This window comes from Alternaria novae-zelandiae (genome assembly GCF_023758075.1).
Source record: "Alternaria novae-zelandiae strain BMP 2774 chromosome Unknown scaffold_1, whole genome shotgun sequence".
NCBI classification, from domain to species: Eukaryota; Fungi; Ascomycota; class Dothideomycetes; order Pleosporales; family Pleosporaceae; genus Alternaria; species Alternaria novae-zelandiae.
In genome coordinates, this window is record NW_026056961.1 from 2,808,503 (window position 1) to 2,824,980 (window position 16,478).

At 55.4% G+C, this 16,478-nt stretch overlaps 4 protein-coding genes across 4 annotated transcripts; 2 read left to right on the forward strand and 2 right to left on the reverse strand.

Annotated features, from left to right (window-relative positions):
- Positions 1-470: 470 nt before the first annotated feature.
- Positions 471-3,599, reverse strand: J4E88_000922 (uncharacterized protein; the record flags this gene model as incomplete). Its single annotated transcript, XM_049394595.1, has 3 exons — positions 471-3,331; positions 3,384-3,453; positions 3,537-3,599. The coding sequence occupies 3 exons, from the start codon at positions 3,597-3,599 to the stop codon at positions 471-473; spliced, it is 2,994 nt and encodes a 997-aa protein (XP_049260424.1).
- Positions 3,600-4,750: 1,151 nt separating this feature from the next.
- On the forward strand, positions 4,751-8,394 carry J4E88_000923 (uncharacterized protein; the record flags this gene model as incomplete). Its single annotated transcript, XM_049394596.1, has 6 exons — positions 4,751-4,899; positions 5,181-5,373; positions 5,432-5,705; positions 5,755-7,560; positions 7,684-8,133; positions 8,186-8,394. The coding sequence occupies 6 exons, from the start codon at positions 4,751-4,753 to the stop codon at positions 8,392-8,394; spliced, it is 3,081 nt and encodes a 1,026-aa protein (XP_049260425.1).
- Positions 8,395-9,239: 845 nt separating this feature from the next.
- J4E88_000924 (uncharacterized protein) lies at positions 9,240-12,104 on the forward strand (the record flags this gene model as incomplete). Its single annotated transcript, XM_049394597.1, has 6 exons — positions 9,240-9,436; positions 9,529-10,330; positions 10,426-10,812; positions 11,296-11,834; positions 11,948-12,017; positions 12,075-12,104. The coding sequence occupies 6 exons, from the start codon at positions 9,240-9,242 to the stop codon at positions 12,102-12,104; spliced, it is 2,025 nt and encodes a 674-aa protein (XP_049260426.1).
- A 417-nt stretch (positions 12,105-12,521) lies between these two features.
- On the reverse strand, positions 12,522-15,659 carry J4E88_000925 (uncharacterized protein; the record flags this gene model as incomplete). The annotated part of the gene is made up of 7 exons (XM_049394598.1): positions 12,522-12,968; positions 13,020-13,515; positions 13,572-13,593; positions 13,651-13,692; positions 14,200-14,478; positions 14,532-15,446; positions 15,548-15,659. The coding sequence occupies 7 exons, from the start codon at positions 15,657-15,659 to the stop codon at positions 12,522-12,524; spliced, it is 2,313 nt and encodes a 770-aa protein (XP_049260427.1).
- Positions 15,660-16,478: the final 819 nt, after the last annotated feature.

The following is a 16,478-nucleotide window of genomic DNA, read 5'->3' on the forward strand; positions in this document are numbered from 1 at the left end:
CTGGGCGTTCCACCTCGTGAGATTGCGAGTCGTGGGCCGAAATTCGAAGGAAGGATCGGCGATGGGGTGTCCGTGTCGCCGGAATAGGATGTTGGTGTAATAGATGTTGGTATATCGCGATGTATTCTGGGCATAATGCTTGGTCGCGTGGGCGGATGTATATCGTCTGTCTCCGATTTCGAAGAGGTGTCATCGATTTGTGTTGCGCTAGTCACGACTCTGATGGTTGAGATGAGCGGGTCTATACTCTCTGTAGAAGTAGAAGGAGACGAAGACGTGGGCGTAGACGTAGATGACACTGCCGCTACTGGTAGGTCCAGCCCTGTAGCTGCGGCAAATCTCATTTGCATCGATAGCGGAACGCCGCCGGTCTTGACCCAGGGGCGGATTGTGAATTGTCTTTTCGGGAGATCTAAGACCACGGATCAGCTCAAATACAGACGGGAAGGCTAGGAATAGATGGCAGGCGTCTAGGCAGGACCACCTTCATCTCCCTTGGCCTCCTCTGCATTCTCTGCTGGAGCTTCCGCTTCTCCGATTTGGCCATCAGCACCGTCGCCGTTTGGTTCAGCAGCCGCGGCGGCAGCGGCAGCGGCAGCAGCTTCGGCTTCCCTCTGCTGTTTTTCTGCTTTGGCTCTTTGTCTTGCGGCTTCTCGCTCAAAGTTCTCCTTTCGTGCGCGCTCATCTTTCGCTTTGCGGAGGCGCTCTGCTTCCTCGACGCCACCACTCTTCTTGAGTTTGCCTTCCTCAACAAAATTTCCGAGCTCGCGCTTGAATTCGTCGTCGTTCCTCGTCTCCAGATCACGCTGTCGCGCTTTCTCCGCTCGCTCGATGGCCTCAAGCCTGCCTTCGTGGTTTGGTTGCAGGGCCTTGACTTCTCCAAGTACTCCATCGCGGGCCTGGCGTGGATCCACAACTTTGTCGAGAGCAACTGCATTGAGCATGTTACGGCCACTAGCTGAACGCATCCCCTTTCCAGACTCTTTCTCGCTCTCAAGATTCTGCTGTTTGGTTGCCTGCTCGACCAGCTCAAGTGTTTGGGCTGCTTTCTCGAGATCATCTTGCAAGTCGGCTGCGAGTTCCTCCTGCATAGTGAGCATGTCTCGCTCTTCACACACAGTCTGCAACTCCTGTTCCCAAATCTTGGTCCAGAGAGGCTTCTCCTTTGCCAGAAGATCTTGTAGCTTCTTGAGCTCGGCAGTGGCTGTCGACAGGTCCTTGGCGGTAGTTTCGAGTTGGCGGGGCAGAGGTCGCACGCCACGCAGAACGACGTCCTTTCTGAGGTCTTCAACAAGATCTTGTAGGTCATCTACCCTGTTGACAATCTTCTCCGAGTCGTCTTGCAGACCCTTCTTGCCAGCGTTAATGTAAGCGCGACCGCTGTCTCCATCGAGTGCGGGTAAGGCAGCCTTGATAGCAGTGGACTTCACAGCACTGGCCTTTGTGCGTATGGTGGACATGCTAGCTTGTATATCCGATACAAAAGATGAGTATGTTTGTCGCATGACAGCCAAATCACGGCGTAGCGATTGCACCTCGCTTACTTGAGTGGCTGAAGTAATGTTGGCTTCGGAGGGTGTGCCTAACGGTATGGGACGAGAGGGCAGCAGGGCGGAGTTGCGAGCTGAAGAAAGAGGTGCCGCTGATATACCAGCGATCTCCTTTGTCGTTTGCTGTTGACGTTCGGCCACACGTTGTATAGTTGCTTGCTGGTCCTCGACCACTGTCTTGATGCTCTCCACTAGTTTGCTGAGTCCGCCAAACTTGTCATCGATGTGGCTCTTTACTTCGTCGAGCTGCTCCACGTTCAGCACAAGTACAGACCTGTCTTTGATATCGTTAATGTCCTCCAACTCGTATCGTACACCGGAAACGGGGTCCTGGATGTGGATTTCAGGCAGGTCGCCGTAACGGTGCGTATCCCAGGCGAACTTTTCGATAAAAGCGAGTTGCAGGCGGGCCGAAGAAAGCTCAGCACCATCTGTGAAGACGTATTTCTTGATCTTGCTTTTGTACTGGAGGAACAAGGTAAGCTCTTTCCCTTGTTGAGGTGACTGTTCTGGAATGAACTGAGAGGGCTGTGGAGAGGGCGTCTTGACTCTGTAGGAGCTGTTGCGGCTGGCTGTAGGCCTCGGCGGGTCTTCTTTCGCCGGTGATGCGGCTCCAAGCTCAGCTGGCTCTGATAACGGACCATTAAGCGTCGCACCTAGCGAGAATTGGTCGCCTTCTGGGAATTTCGGCTGCGCAAGCTTGTCGTCTGGGGTCTTCTGGACGGGACTGTCTTCAGGACCCGACTCTTTCGGTGGCAGAATGCTCGGCGTGGCGCTTTGCGAACTTTCCTCGGAAATGCGTCTCTCATTAGGCTGATCAAAGGAGAACTTTGTTTCCACAGCAGGCCGTTGTTGCGTGAGACTCTGATTTGAGCGCTGGCGACTGTGCATCATGGACTGCCTGGTCCGCACTGCGTTCATAGACTCGCGTACATCCCGACCCCTATTCGGTATGGGCGAATTCTGGACAGGTGGAAGTGGTATGCCATTTGTTCCAAGATGCTTCTGGATTTGGTATGCTGAAAAGCGGCGCGACGCCCTCCGCTCCAGCTCACCACCTCTTTGCAATGCCGCGAGCGCATCTTCTTGTTTCGGTGGAGGTGGAGGTGGTGGAAAGTCGACCGGGTAGTTAGGCCGCGGGGGGTCAGGCGGTTTGGGCATGGAATCGTCTGCGGGATACGGAGCAATGACAGGCATTTGCTGGGCGGTGCCGCTCGAAATGGACGAGTCGGTGGATAGTTGGCTTGCGGTGGTCGAGCGGTTCGCTTTCGGGTTCGAAGGGAGGGCATCGTACTTGCTTGGAGAGGCGCGGCCACCAGCTACCGAAGATGAGCGCGGTGGGAGGTCGGGGCCGCCAAACGACGGACTGTCCCCTCTTGAAGGTAGTCTTGTGCTCGCGGATCGCGGCTGTTGGTGCTCCTCAACATCACCACTACTCCCAACGCTGCCCTGGCGCGGGCTGCCCCCACCGTTGAGCGAGCCATCTCTTCCTGTGCGCTGCCGTAACCGCTGTTGCTTCTTCTTCAGGCCGTGCAGGAGGTTTATGATGATGTCTCGTATCCGCGGCAGGAAATTGTCGAGGCTCGCTTGCGATGCTTCCTGGCTCAGCGTCTCCTCCAGTATGCCACGCAGTAGTTCGGGAACGTTTCCGAGGTCGTTGGTGTCGACGCCAATCGCGTTGAAGGCGCGCGACGCGATGTTGAACTCATAGCCCAGACGCACGTAGACGTCCGAGACCTCGCTCTCGGTGGCGGTCCCGCGCGACCATAGTGTCAACGTCTCTGCACCGTGTTAGCACGTGTGTATGCGGGGCTGCATGCGCCGGGGACGCACCGAGGAGCTGCTTGGTGGCCACAAGCAGGTGTGTGACGGACTTTTCTATCTGCGAGAGCTGCTGCTGGGGCTGCATTGGATGCGGTGTCAGTGACGGTTGTTTGGTGTTGGGCGCGGGATGCGGAGAGAGAGAGGGAGAGAGAGCCCACGTACATTCTTGGGCGCACGGCGCGAGGACCCCTGAGACGAGCGGACAGAAGACGACTCCTCAGTCATGGTGCCGAGGGCGTGTGGCGCAGGTGTGCGGCAGCAGCAGAGTGAAGGGCCGGACTGGGAGCGCGAGGGCACGACGCTCTATCCTGGCAGTGTTGGCGACCACGTTGGGTGCACCGACGTCTGAGATGCCTGGGGCGAGCTAACACGAGAGTGGCTGGGCGGCACGTGGAGCAGTCTCACGTCCAACCTCACAGAAATTGTTTATTCCATCGTTGAGCCTCTCTACGTCATGACGGACAAGAGAGGTTGCCGTGGTAGTTGGTGAAAGCCGTCTTGATGATTGCATCTCTATCTTGGGCATGCATCTGCGGTTAGCGACAGGCAAAACCATGGAACATGTGACGCCCCGTCGCTTAGGTAGGCTTCTGACGTGAGTCTGCGATGTAGCTGCAGCCCTGGAGACTACGGCCGGCATCCGGCCTCTCTTCGCGCTACCACCTCAAGCTGCTGCTGCTGGGTGGGTGGTGACTGGGGTAACCGTTGTGTGCATGCACTCTAGTACTCTAGCATGCTTGGAGCGCGACGAACAGGTGTTGCCCCGTATTTGGTGATGCAAGCTCTAGTATTGTTTACTGCAGGCGTCTCGGACAACACGAGCAGCGCAGACAGAGAGCAGAGTGAGGCGTGAGGTCTCGCCTCGGACAGCAACGCGCTTGGCTGGCAGCGCCCGTGATCGCGATAGCAACAGAGGTCAGGCAATTGTGACAGTGCCAGGTCCACATATCCGCTGCCGTCCACCCAGCGTCTCCTCTATTCATCTCGCGCACCAGCCTGTGGATTGCCTGACCGTTGCGCCCTCGTGCCGTCGTCCGAGCCTTCACGGCTACTGCCTGAGGCTGGCCTAGTTCCCGCACACCTTGCACTTGTGTTTCATCCAGGCGATCCGCTTGGCGTTGCACCTCACTCTCGACTTCTGGCTGTTCAATCGGGCACAGCCTCCTATACCAAGTCACCACCGCTCCTCCGCCGTCCGGCTGTCCACCTCGCACGCACGTCGACTCTGCGCCTGCTGCCGCATTGAGCGTCCTGCGCTACTCTCACCCTAGAGTTGGAGCTCCTTCCTCCCCCGCCCGTCGCTCCTTCTCCCGCAACCACAAACCGAACCACCGACCCACGCTACCGAGCTCGCCCGCGCCCTGCTCTCCCCATCCATGTCCACTGCCGCTGCGACTCCGAATACCTCCTCCAATGCTCTAAACCCCGCCGCCAATTCCGCCCGGCCACTGAAGATGAGCACTGCCGCCAAAGGCATCGACGCACAGCAGCGAAAGCCCGGAAGCCCCATCGACGGCGGTCAGAAGTAAGCGCCTGCCCTGCACTCCCCATAGACACGTCTCCTACACTCCTGCCCCGCGTTCCTTGCATTGCAGACACATAGAGGCATGCCTCGAGTGCTCCCGCCATGCGGGATATTCTCGTGTGACGTGCGGCTGGTCACATGGAGTCACGGTGCGACTGCCCTGTCCACTCGATGGCCCTCTCCCCGTCTACTGTGCTCAATTGCCTCATGTCCCAATGCTCTGTCCTCGACAACACCCTCCCCACTTGCACCTGGCGCCATGCTGACCGGGCGACTTGCAGGAAACCTCTCGCCAAAACGGCATGGACCCAGGGCACCAATCCCATCACACAGCGACCGACTCACTCCCCCACCCCCAACGGTGCCGTAAGCTCACCTAAGCCCCCACAAGGCTCGACGGCTGCCTCCGCCGACAACGCTTCCCCGATGAGGCACCTCAGCGACCGTATGATGTACCTGCTGGCCAATCTGACGGTAAGTGACAGCTGGCTTTCCATGCGATGCGGGTGAACAGTGCTGATGACACAACCAGGGTCTTCCGGGCATCATTACGCTGAAGAATGGCGAAAAGTACTCCGGTGTCCTCTCAGGCACCTCACTCGACCCCAGCGAGCTGCGCTATGTTTTCAAGATGGTCAAGAAGCTCCTGCCCACCAGCAACGCTCAGACCAACGGCACCAGCCAGTTGTCCGACGACTACGTTGGCTCAGGCGATTACCACGTCATGTCATTTGACATGAGCGATGTGGCAGATTTCAATGTCAACAACGTTGTCCTTGACAAGTCCCAGCTCAAGGGCCAGAATGGTGTGTACCAAAATCTACATCGCCTTTCTATGCCAAGCTAACAAAAAAGGTACCGCAGGCTTCCGCACTGATACCGACATCTCTGGCAAGCTCGAACTCCGTGAACGCAATCTTCAGAAGTGGGAACCGTCCGAGGTTGATCCCAACATGACGCTCGAGTCTACCGGCCGTTCGAACGACTGGGACCAGTTCTCCGCCAACGAGCGCCTGTTCGGTGTGAAGAGCAACTACGACGAGAACATCTACACCACCACCATCAATAAGAATGACCCACAGTATGCGGAACGACTTGCCCGTGCTGAGAAGATCGCCCGAGAGATTGAAGGTAGCAGCGCAACCAACTCGCACGTCCGCGAAGAGCGCGGAGGATACACTGCGGCCGATGACAATGGCGATGAGGAGGACAAGTACAGTGGAGTACGACGAGACCTGACAAACCTGTCAAGCGGCCAGTCCAACCGGTACACCCCACCCGCACGACGTGCCCCCGCCCCTGAGGCGACGGTGCCCGGCGCTCCGGTGGACCCTGCCATCATCTCGTCTTCCGTCGCACGGCCTGCCTCGCAGTCGACACAACGTGTTGCAAGTCCCGCCGCACCAGCACCAGCACCAGCTGCGCCTGAACCTAGCAAAACGCAAGAGTCCAGCAAGGACGCACCCAAGCCTGCATCAAAACCAGTCGATGCGCACAAGGCTATTGCGGAACAGCTGCAGAAGCCAAGTAGTACGATCAAATCTGGGGTTGCTGCCATCCCTCCTAGGAAAGCTGGACGGCCACACGACGCAACTACCAACGTCGAGCACGACCTGCTTGACTCCTTCAAGCAGTTCTCGGCCGCTGAGAAACTACGGATTTCCGATCGCCAGAGGGCTTTCGCCCGCGAGAACAAGGCTGTGAAGCTCAACGATCTTAAGAAGTTCGCGCTCAACTTCAAACTGAGCACGCCGGTACCGTCAGATCTTGTGCCCATACTCGCTAAGGACGAGACAAAGCAGCAGGCTATCGTCGACAAGGCCAACAAACAAGCGCAGGAAATGAAGACTACACCTCCGAAGGCGGCCAACACCATGGCAGACCCCAAAGCTGCCGCAAGATCTGCTGTTAAGCCAGAGTCCACCCAAGCATCTCCTAGCGCCAACGCAGAACGCCAACAAAATCAACGTGCTCGACCAGGGCAACCAGCCTATGCGTCTGCTTCTATGCGGGGTTCCCACCAGAACATGAACCAGATTCCTCCTCGCAACCAAGGACTACTCAGCACTCGTCTGCAGATGAACCACCAGCAGCATAAGCAGCAAGGTGCCATGCCATACAACGGCGTTCCTCAACCGATACCAGCTCAGGATATGCGCATACCACCTACTGGTCCTTCACAGCCCTCGAGTGGTGCCCAGACGCCTTCTTCCAGCATGTCTACAAGGTTCAACGTTCGCGCCCATGAGTTCAAGCCCAACCCAGCTGCAAACACCTTCCAGCCTGGTGGAACCCCAAGCGCTACCTCCAGTCCTAGGCCAACCTCGTCTAGGCAAGAAGTCCGCAAGCCTCCTGTTACCAACTTCTTTACTGGCCCGAAGCCCACTGTTAAATCACTGGACGGACTGACGACCTTCAATGCCATCGGACGCCTTGAGAAAGAGGCGCAGTCGAACGCGAACTCGCATCACTCCGATATTGCACCTCCTTACAAGACCCCGCCTACGTGGGATTTCCCCTCTTCGAACACGAACAAGGGATATGAGCAGCTATTTGATCATGCTCCTCCAGCTGCGCCCTTATCAGTACCACAGCATGTCATGCCCAACGGCCCCATGCCTCATCAGCATCAGTTACCACCTCACCTCCAGGGCGCCCAAGGTATGTCACAAGGACCGACAGCTCAACACACCCCACGGGGACCTCCGATACAGCCGCATATCGGTCAGGACCAACATCATTTCGGAGCCCAACACATGCAATATTCGCACTCAACGTCATCAGTTCAGCCTTCACCACGCCCGATGGCGCCATACATGTATGGCGCACAACCTCAGCCAATGCAAGGCTATCCTCCGCAAGTTCCGCAATACGGCATGAGTCCCGGCATGCAGCATGCCACCATGCGCAACCCACAAGGTGGTCAATTCATGAACGGCCCTGGGCCGGCGATGGGGGGCCAGATGATGACGAATCAGCCTTCAAATGGGCCCTTTATGGGAATGCCAGGTAATCCACAGATGCAGATGTACTCTCCCGCTCCCGCTCCTGCGTATCCTCAGTACCCGGCTCACATGCCTCCGGGCGCCAACGGATTCCCTAGCCCCAGGCCAGGTGCACCAATGATGAGCCATCAAGGATCGCAACAAGGCCACCACCAGCAGCAACCCCCTATGATGTACATGCAGCCTGGTGCACCAGCTCCTCAGATGTACCAAATGCAGCCAGGAGCCAGTAAGTACACATTCATCGTTATTTATGCAATGGTCGACTAACATCATTCTAGTGGCTCCAATGCGAGGACCTTTCCAGCAACAATACCAAGGTGGTCACTACGGCTCACCACAACAACATCACCAGTTCCCCCAGCAACATCGTGGTACACCCAGCGGAAGTTACTCGCAGCCTATGATGCCGCAGCACTCATCGGGTCCCCAAGCTCCACCCACTGGCCCCGCTAACCATGCACCGGACGGCAACGCTGAGCCCAAATGAGAATCTTCAAACCAGGTTCACCGCAAACAAGCGGCGTCCGCAGCGTCTGCTGCCTGACCTTCATTACATGCTCTCTTTGCCTGTTTTACCAGATTTTGCTATGCGCTTAGCGTGGGTGGGTTGATTAGTCACCATGATAAGTGGCTTGAGGCATAGCGACAGGCGTTGACTGGGCATAATGGGTGCATAAAAGATCATGGTACGGACGACAACCTTGCAGGTCATGAGCATGCAATATGGGACAAGAGAGGGAGGGAATTGGGACGATCGCTACGCTACACGCGATCGCAACGCGCCAGGAAGGAGCAAGTCATGAGAATCGCTTTGGCGTTTTCCGTCCTCGAGGCAGCGTTCAGGGGTGGGGTGGAAAATTACTAGCAAGCAGAGCAGGCTCATGTGAGCATATGCTGCTGAACTACTATCAATACTATAAGTTCACAAACCTCGTTCATGTGCCTGCAATGACCCGCCACAATAGAATGGCCGAGTCCATGTCGCGACCTTATATCGTAAACAGAACACAGCATACAGGATATTGTATGTTTGATCCTCGAGCTTCAGACACAACCTTGTGAGACCAGACTCCTGTGTAGGCGACAAGCAGCACGAATTCTGACATCTCCTGGTGCCGCTGGTACCGCCTACTCTGCAGGTGACATGGATCACCAGGCACAGATCTGGCCCACCCACTAGCGTGTCTCGAGCATTCCGCACTCCCGCGGCCATTCCGACACTACCCCAGATAACCTCCGCAAGCGCCCCGTCCTGCTTCCTATCCCGAACACGCTTCCTACGTATGTGTGTGCTGTATGCCGCGCTCCGATGAAGACGTAGAACTAGACAGCATGAACGACGCTGCAGCCGAGCCCTTGATTTCCACCGACCGCCGCGTTCCGAACGATGCACGCGACCGCTACGATGAAGCCGACGACGCGAGTATAAGAGACGACGAGGTGGACGAGAGTGCCTTGGTATCCCCAGGCCTATTTATTTGGTGTCTGACTATATGCGCCGGGGTCTCAGGGTTACTGTTTGGATACGAGTACGTCGCATCCATTCCTGCGATCTTTTGCGCCATGCCTCATGGCATGTATAGAAAATGGGAGTAACAACATTATACTAACGCTACAACAGCACCGGTGTTATATCCTCTACCCTCATATCCATAAACACCGATCTCTCCTCCCGTCCCCTGACCACCCTCGACAAGAGCTTGATTACGTCTTGCACTTCGTTCTTCGCACTCCTCGCCTCGCCCCTAACGGGTATCCTCGCCGATGCATACGGACGCAAAACCGTGATTCTCGTCGCAGACATTCTCTTCATACTGGGTGCGCTGCTGCAGGCATGGACAAGCAGTGTTGGCGGCATGATCGTGGGTCGGTCTATCGTCGGCGCAGCAGTCGGAAGCGCGTCATTCGTTGTACCGCTGTATATCTCGGAGCTCAGCCCTAGCCCTTTCCGCGGACGGCTGGTGGTTGTGAGCAGTTTGTTCATTACTGGGGGGCAGGTTGTTGCTTATATTGTCGGGTGGTTGTTCTCGGAAAGATTGCATGGGTGGAGATGGATGGTGGGTTTGGGGGCTTTGCCCGCTGCCATACAGTTTGTTATGCTGTTTTTCCTGCCCGAAACACCGCGGTATCTCGTCAAGGCTGGAAAGACGCAGCAAGCGAAGAGGGTATTGGGGCGTGTGTACAAAAGTGAGGAAAGTGGGACGAAGTTGGTGAATGCCGTTTTGAGGCGGGTAGAGAAGGAGATTGAAGAGGAGGAGGATGCGGCTGGACTGAGAGGGACTCCTGACATGGCTAAGACCGGTTGGAGAGCTAAGAAGGAGAGGGTACAAGACAGCTTCTCTCAACTGATCGTCATCGGAGGGAACCGTCGAGCCTTGATTATCGCGTGTATGCTCCAGGGCTTCCAGCAACTGTGTGGCTTTGTAAGTCTCCTCCCTCACTTCCAAGCAACACATACCCCCCCCTCGTACCCCTCGAACATATCAGAGTACAAAACTCCTGCTAACACCACCCCCAGAACTCCCTCATGTACTTCTCCGCCACAATATTCCGCCTCGTCGGTTTCGCCTCCCCAACCCTAACCTCGCTCTCCATCGCCATCACAAACTTCCTCTTCACACTCGTAGCCTTCCACTACATCGACCGCATCGGACGCCGCCGTATCCTCCTCTGGTCCGTACCCATCATGATCACCGGCCTCACACTCTGCGCCATCGCATTCCTCTTCATCGACCTTCCCACCGAGGAAGCTTCCGCTACTACAGCTACTGCCATTGCCGGCGATAGCACCAACAACAAGATCTGGCCCCTAGTCATCCTCTTCTCAATGATAACATACGTCGCTGGTTACGCGACAGGCATGGGTAACGTTCCCTGGCAGCAATCTGAACTCTTCCCCTTGTCTGTAAGGTCGCTGGGTTCTGCGGTGTCGACGGCTACAAATTGGGGGTCTAATACTTTTATTGGGATTACGTTTTTGCCCATGATGAATATTTTTACTCCGGTGGGCACGTTTGCGTTGTATGCTGTGGTCTGTGTGGTTGCGGAGATTGTTATTTGGAGGATTTATCCTGAGACGGCGGGGTTGGGGTTGGAGGATGTGGGTGGGTTGTTGAAGGATGGGTTTGGGGTTGGGGATAGTGTTGGGAGGTTTGAAGAGAGAAGAAGGGGGAGGTGATTGGGGGGGAGGGTGAAGAATCATACTCTGGGATTTAGTCACCTCACAGAGTTATGTGTCTGTTCATGGAGTGTGATGTCAAGGACAGTGATAGCTTGAGGTATGACAGTTGGTGATGTGAAGACCGACAGCGAGTTCCCAGGCATAAAAGCCATCGCCTTCGCCAGCATCTTTCCTATCCTTTAGATTCGCACGCTCCCATTTATCCAGACAGCCATACTATACCACACCCACAACCACGCAACAATGAAACCTACATTCCTCCTCTTCACAACCCTCAGCGCTCTAGTAGCCGCCGCCCCAGTCCTCCCCTCAAGCAACCCCCCTCCCCCCCTCCCCACAGCCTTCTACCCAGATCCGGTATCTGGATCTGGCTCCGGCCAAATGGTCGACAACATGCTTCCCGACAGCGACCTCCCAGGCGGCGGCATTGCCTCCGGCCAAATGGTCGACAACATGCTCCCCGGCAGCGACCTCCCCGGCGGCGGCATCGGCTCCTCCTCCCCCCAAATACCCAACCTACCCGCCAAACGCGCTCTTGCCAACGCCGTCCCTGATAAATACGACTCGTCTACATATTACGACGCAGCCGCCGAGAAAGAAGCAGAAGAGCTGGCTCTTGTGCTAGACGCTGCGAGTGAGAATGCGGCGGAAGATGAGAGTGCCGACCCCAACCTTAACGTGAAGAGGGGAAATGGAATGGAAAGCAAAAGCGTGGAGGGGTGTAAGAAGAGGGCGGATCCGCCAGGGTGTGTGAAGTGTCAGAAGGAGTGGGATATGTACGTTTGATCCCGCCCTCACTACAATCTCTGCATTATCGCGTTGGTATGAGTTTGAGCTCGATGCTAACGGTGTCATTCAGGCACGTATCGTGTTTGTGCGAGAAGAAAGCTGGTTTTGATGCGTGCGTGCAGAGCAAGATTAAGAACTACGTAAGTTGAAGGTTTCAGAGCGCACCGACATGGTCGAAGAAACTAACGTACTGGTAGGACGCCTGCGCAAAGAAGGACTGCCCATAAGCTAGGTACGGCTATGAGTAAGTGGAGACCACTTCATGAGGAGAGTCAGCGGCCGTGAATTGGATCTGTCTCGCGGTTGTTATGCCTGTGTCAGCGGCTATCGAAAGTTCGTAGTGGAAATTTCCATGTCAGATTTCATGTTCTATCCGCTATAGCACATTTTCCAGGCGTATCGTCGCTTTTGCGTCGATGCGAAACTTTGATGACCTTGGTGACCCGTTCCCGCATCCATATTAGAAGTTACCTCATTCGCCGTAAACGCCAAAGTGTCATTAACTCATTACCCTTCCATCCCCTCGTGCCGAAACGCCAACGCTGATGCAAATGCTGGAATCCTTTTGTCCCTAATCCTCCGCACGCTAGGGCGATCGCGGTTATCATATCATGCCAATCAGTCGTGCGTAGAGTGTGAATCTCCTAGTTGCCAACGGCCGTATCGTTAAGCGCGACACAGACAGCACCACGGTGATGTCCGTTGTACTGCCGGATGATGCTCTGGCTACCAAGCTCCCACAGCCTTGCGTAGTGGTCTGAGCAGCTGGTAACAAGGTAGGCGCTATCGGCTGAGAAGGCACAATCCCAGACCCACCTCTGATGACCATGTAGCGTAGTCTCTAGAGGGAAGGCAGCTGGGTCGCGCTCGCTAGCTGCTGGCAGGTTGTCGGTGGGCGTGACGTTGTGGGGTGCGGTAGGATCGACGGACCAGATACGCGCGGTGTGGTCTGCGGAGCAAGTGGCTAGATGACGCACGTCCGGGGAAAGGAGGACGCGGGTGATGTAGGTTGTGTGGGCCACGAACTTGCAGATGGGGAGGATCGAGGTGGTATCGCTGCGCTGGATCATGCGCCAAACGTAGACGTTGCCCTAACATGCGATATTAGCAAAAGTTTGATACTTTCATCTGGCCACACTCACGGCGTTGTTGCCTGCGCAGACCATGCTCCCGTCGCTTGCAACCGTAACACTAGCCACGCTGACGTCGTCCTCTGGAATGAGCTGGTGAGAGCACTTGTTCTCTCCCAGGTCCCAGATCCTCACGTTACCACCGCGGTCGCAGCTGATGAGCTCGCCCTGGTTTGGATGGATGACGACATCGTTGACAGGAACGCCATGAGTGTAGTTGCGCTGAACGTTGCCTGATCGCGTGTCCCAGATCTTGACCGTGCCATCTTCAGACGAGGTGACAAGCCACTTGGACTCGCAGTGGAACGCGACACCGGTGATGTTGGAGGTGTGACCGTCGAAGGTGAGGATCGCGTTCGGGTTTGTGGACTTGATGTCGTAAAGCTTGACCGTGTGGTGACCGGCGGCGGCGAGGTATCGCTTGTCGGGCGAGATACAAAGGCGGTTGACTTGGGAGTCGGGGTGCGGGATAGTCCGGGAGCATATACCGGAGAGCGCTTCCCAGAATCTAGTCGTCGGAGTCAGTACGGATGGCTGCCAATGGCGCATGAGACGCGTGCGAACCTAATGGTATGGTCGTAACCGGCTGCAATTGGATGTTAGTTGTTTGTCTGCCACAGGTGGGGTAGGGAGCTCGACGTACCTGTGCATAGAATGACCGACATCTTGATTACAGGGTCTCTCTCTATTGACGAATTAGGGATGAACTTTTGTGTATACCGGAAACCCGTAGTAGTACAATCAATGCGACGGTGTTAGTATGCGCGACAACTGCAGAACATGACGCGCGCGAAGTTGCGATCACGATTGGAGAGCTTTGCGCGTTGAGGGGAGTTGGAGTTGGTCTTGTTCGGGAGTGCTTGGGCCACTTCAGCCCTATGGCGGTCAGCCTATAGCGGCCTAGCGCTATGTAAGCTCTTCATAGTGAATGGTGAATTCAGATGTCGTGACTGTGCTCGTGCGAAAGTCACCCTTGTTACGAGTGTCAGGCACATGATGTGGAAGCCATACTCTGTTGCCTTCGCATGTATCAGAGTCGAGTGCTATATCGTACAACACAAAACACAAGCTGGACATACACAATACTACCTAGGTAGATGGTATATCAACTGCCCGTCTACGTGAGACCCGGGTACGCAAAGACGCGTTGACCAGCCATAAGAACCCAAGACCTCAGCAGCCTACAACTTACTAGCTGTATGCATAAGCGAATAACTCTTCGGTCCACTCTCCAACGCATCCTTCGTGATCTCACCAACATTCTTGAACCCTCCAACATTCATCAAGATGTCCAGATCAGCTAGTAGACCGCGCATAACATGGTCAACTCCCGTCTCGCCCATGATCGAAAGGCCCCAGATCCACAGACGGCCAACGAATACAAACTTTGCGCCCAGAGCGAGCGCTTTGAAGACGTCGGATGCGGAACGGACGCCAGAGTCGAACATGATGTAGATTTTGTCGCCGACAGCTGGAGAATTCGTTAGTTGTGTATCAAGGAGGAAGAGCAGATACGATACGTACCATCAACAATCTTCTCAAGAGAGTCAAGACTTGCGACCGCGCCGTCGACTTGTCTTCCAGCGTGGTTGCTGACTACGATGCCATCGAAGCCTAGGTCAACAGCCTTCTTCGCATCGTCCACACTCTGAATGCCCTTCAGAGAAAATGGCTTACCGCCACTGAGTTCCTTCCATATTTTCATCGCCCACACAGCCTTCTCCCACGTATGCGCGCGTCCATGCCATACGTTATCGATCCAGAGCGCGCCAGCTTCGTTGGGCTGTGTCTTGGGGTCAATGCCCTTTTCCTTGAGCCTCTTCTGGAAGACAGGGTCGGTAAGGCCCAGATCCGCACCAAGCCCGTGGTAGAAGGCGTAATTTGAATTTGCGACATCGTCGTGTCGCCATCCGAGCTGCCAAGTGTCGAGCGTCAAGATGCAGGCTGTGAAGCCGCTGTCCACAGCACGTTGGAGAAGCGATCGAGTAAGCTCATCGTCGTGCGGCATGTAGAGCTGGAAGAATCTCACCCCCTTCTCGCCGCCACCCGCAGCGGTGCCTGTGTCGCCTTGTCCTTTCCTCACGCCCTCATCGTTGGCATGGCCTACGTCCTCTATGCTCTGTGAGCCTGCTGTCGAGAGACAGTACGGTAGCCCCAAGGCGCCTGCGGCTCTTGCTACGGGTAGCTCGCCCTCTGGGTTGTAGATCTTATTGATACCGACAGGCGCAAATCCAATCGGCGCAGGCACTTTGTGTCCAAAGATCTCGGTCGCAGTGTCGCGCTGGTTGGTATCTACGAGCATACGCGGGATGATTCGATGTCGGTAGAACGCTTGTCTGTTTACGGTGTGCGTGTGCGATTGGCCGGCATTTGAAGACGCGTAGAACCAGCCACCTTGGCTGAGTTTCTCCTTTGCTAATTCCTCGAGTTTGCCCGGTTCTATATACAGTGCATCAGCCTTGCGCGACCTCAAATGTCAAGTTTCTGGTTCGCTCGGTTTCTACTTGCGCGACAGTGCTGTGAAGGTAAAACATACTTACCTGTGTTGAACACTGGTACTTCGCCCTCATTGGATTTCCAAAAGTTCTTCCGCTGAAACAAGGCGTATTGCTGCGTGGTTCGGGCCTTTTGGTTGGGATTTACAGGGTCCATGATGCAAGTGGCCAGTCAGGTACAACGTCAGCGCAATTGAGGAAGAGACTCGAAAATGGATCTTGAAGGGAACGACCGTTTTACTTTGTCTTTTGAATCAAGAACAGGCGTTGACATTGCTTTTTAGCAATGTACCACCGGCACTCTCGGATCCACGCCATAATCGTGACGCTTGCACAGCTGTCGCAAATTATGACGAAAGGTGATGCTGCTCGGACTGGACCCTGATCTCAAGCTTATCTCCGGACTCGCGGACGGCAACGCGAACGGCAATTGCATGTAGCATGGCTGGAACACAGACCTCGCTATCGATTGACACACGAGATTGTGAGTCACCTTCCAAGATCGGAGGCTATATGTGTCCGTTGGCGATGACTGTCAAGATGACACCCAGATTAGGTGCACGCCGGAAATCAACCTAAGAGCGGGAGAGTGGGGCATCTGAAAGCTTGTTTGCAAGCAATAAGTAGACGCATAAAGACAAGGAACTCGGCGCAGTCTGATGCAACACGCTACTGCTATACCATGAAATGCGGCCGATAGAAGTGATGTCATAAGGGCATTGCGTACGTTTCCAATTTAGGCACAGATAAAGGTCATGATAAGCACCGTCTTGATAAAACCATTGTATCGTGAACAAAGTGATAGCTAGGTAAAGTGGAAGGCGAAGGCCGAGCCCGCCAGGTATCATTTCGTAAATCTGCCCGCTTGCGATCCATGAGGCTCGTTTCCATGACCCGTTGCTTGATTCTACAGAAACCAACGTACCCATCGTCGCTTGCAAAACATCCATAAGAGAGACATTGCATGTCGTCATGC